This window comes from Anneissia japonica, unplaced genomic scaffold, assembly GCF_011630105.1.
Source record: "Anneissia japonica isolate Jap-2015-1 unplaced genomic scaffold, ASM1163010v1 scaffold4058_len632159_cov189, whole genome shotgun sequence".
Lineage (NCBI taxonomy): Eukaryota > Metazoa > Echinodermata > Crinoidea > Comatulida > Comatulidae > Anneissia > Anneissia japonica.
This window is the reverse complement of record NW_022735300.1, coordinates 600,650-601,220: the sequence shown is the minus strand read 5'-3', so window position 1 is coordinate 601,220 and position 571 is coordinate 600,650. Positions and strand designations below refer to the sequence as shown.

Sequence of the window (571 nt, the reverse complement as noted above, 5' to 3'; positions counted from 1 at the left end):
TTTTTTTCTGCAGGCATAATTCCTAGACAGGATTGTTAATTCAATTCATATTGTAATTAGTGTTTTGATGGTGATTTTTTTTTTCATTCAATGGGAATTCATATATTTTATATGAGAAGAATCTATGAATATTCAGCTTTCCGTTTACTGGGCGGGGTGGGGGAGGGGAATGAACAACAGGATATTTGATTGGTGAACAGCCGAAATGGCAATTTAAAGCCAACGAAGTCGCTAGAGGTGTAAAAATGCAGCCTCTATGCGGTGGGCGGTCAGCATAGCACCAATCGAAAAGTGAAAAATGACGGTGACTTTTTCAAGCAATATAATTGAAACAAATACTAAAGCAATCAGAAAATACATATAGGCCCCCTAATTGATTCTCCTGACGCAAATCCAAAATATCATATTATGTTATATTGTATTTAAGCCTTTCCTTTATATTGTATGCTTTGTAAATTTGATATACTATATTTTTTTGTTTTCTTTTTTATCACGGCAATGATGAAAAACATGTAAGTTGTTGAGTTATGTTTTCGTAAATAAATAAAGCTTTATTACTACTACGGACAAA

At 32.9% G+C, this 571-nt stretch overlaps 1 protein-coding gene across 1 annotated transcript in view; it reads left to right on the top strand.

Moving 5' to 3' along the window:
• The window catches only part of LOC117116560 (spindle pole body component 110-like), a 1,527-nt gene extending 1,488 nt beyond the window's left edge, over positions 1-39 (top strand). The window contains exon 2 of the mRNA XM_033260628.1: positions 14-39. Within this exon, the coding sequence (XP_033116519.1) occupies positions 14-39 (26 nt within the window). The remainder of the gene's footprint in view (positions 1-13) is intronic.
• The last annotated feature ends 532 nt before the right edge of the window (positions 40-571 follow it).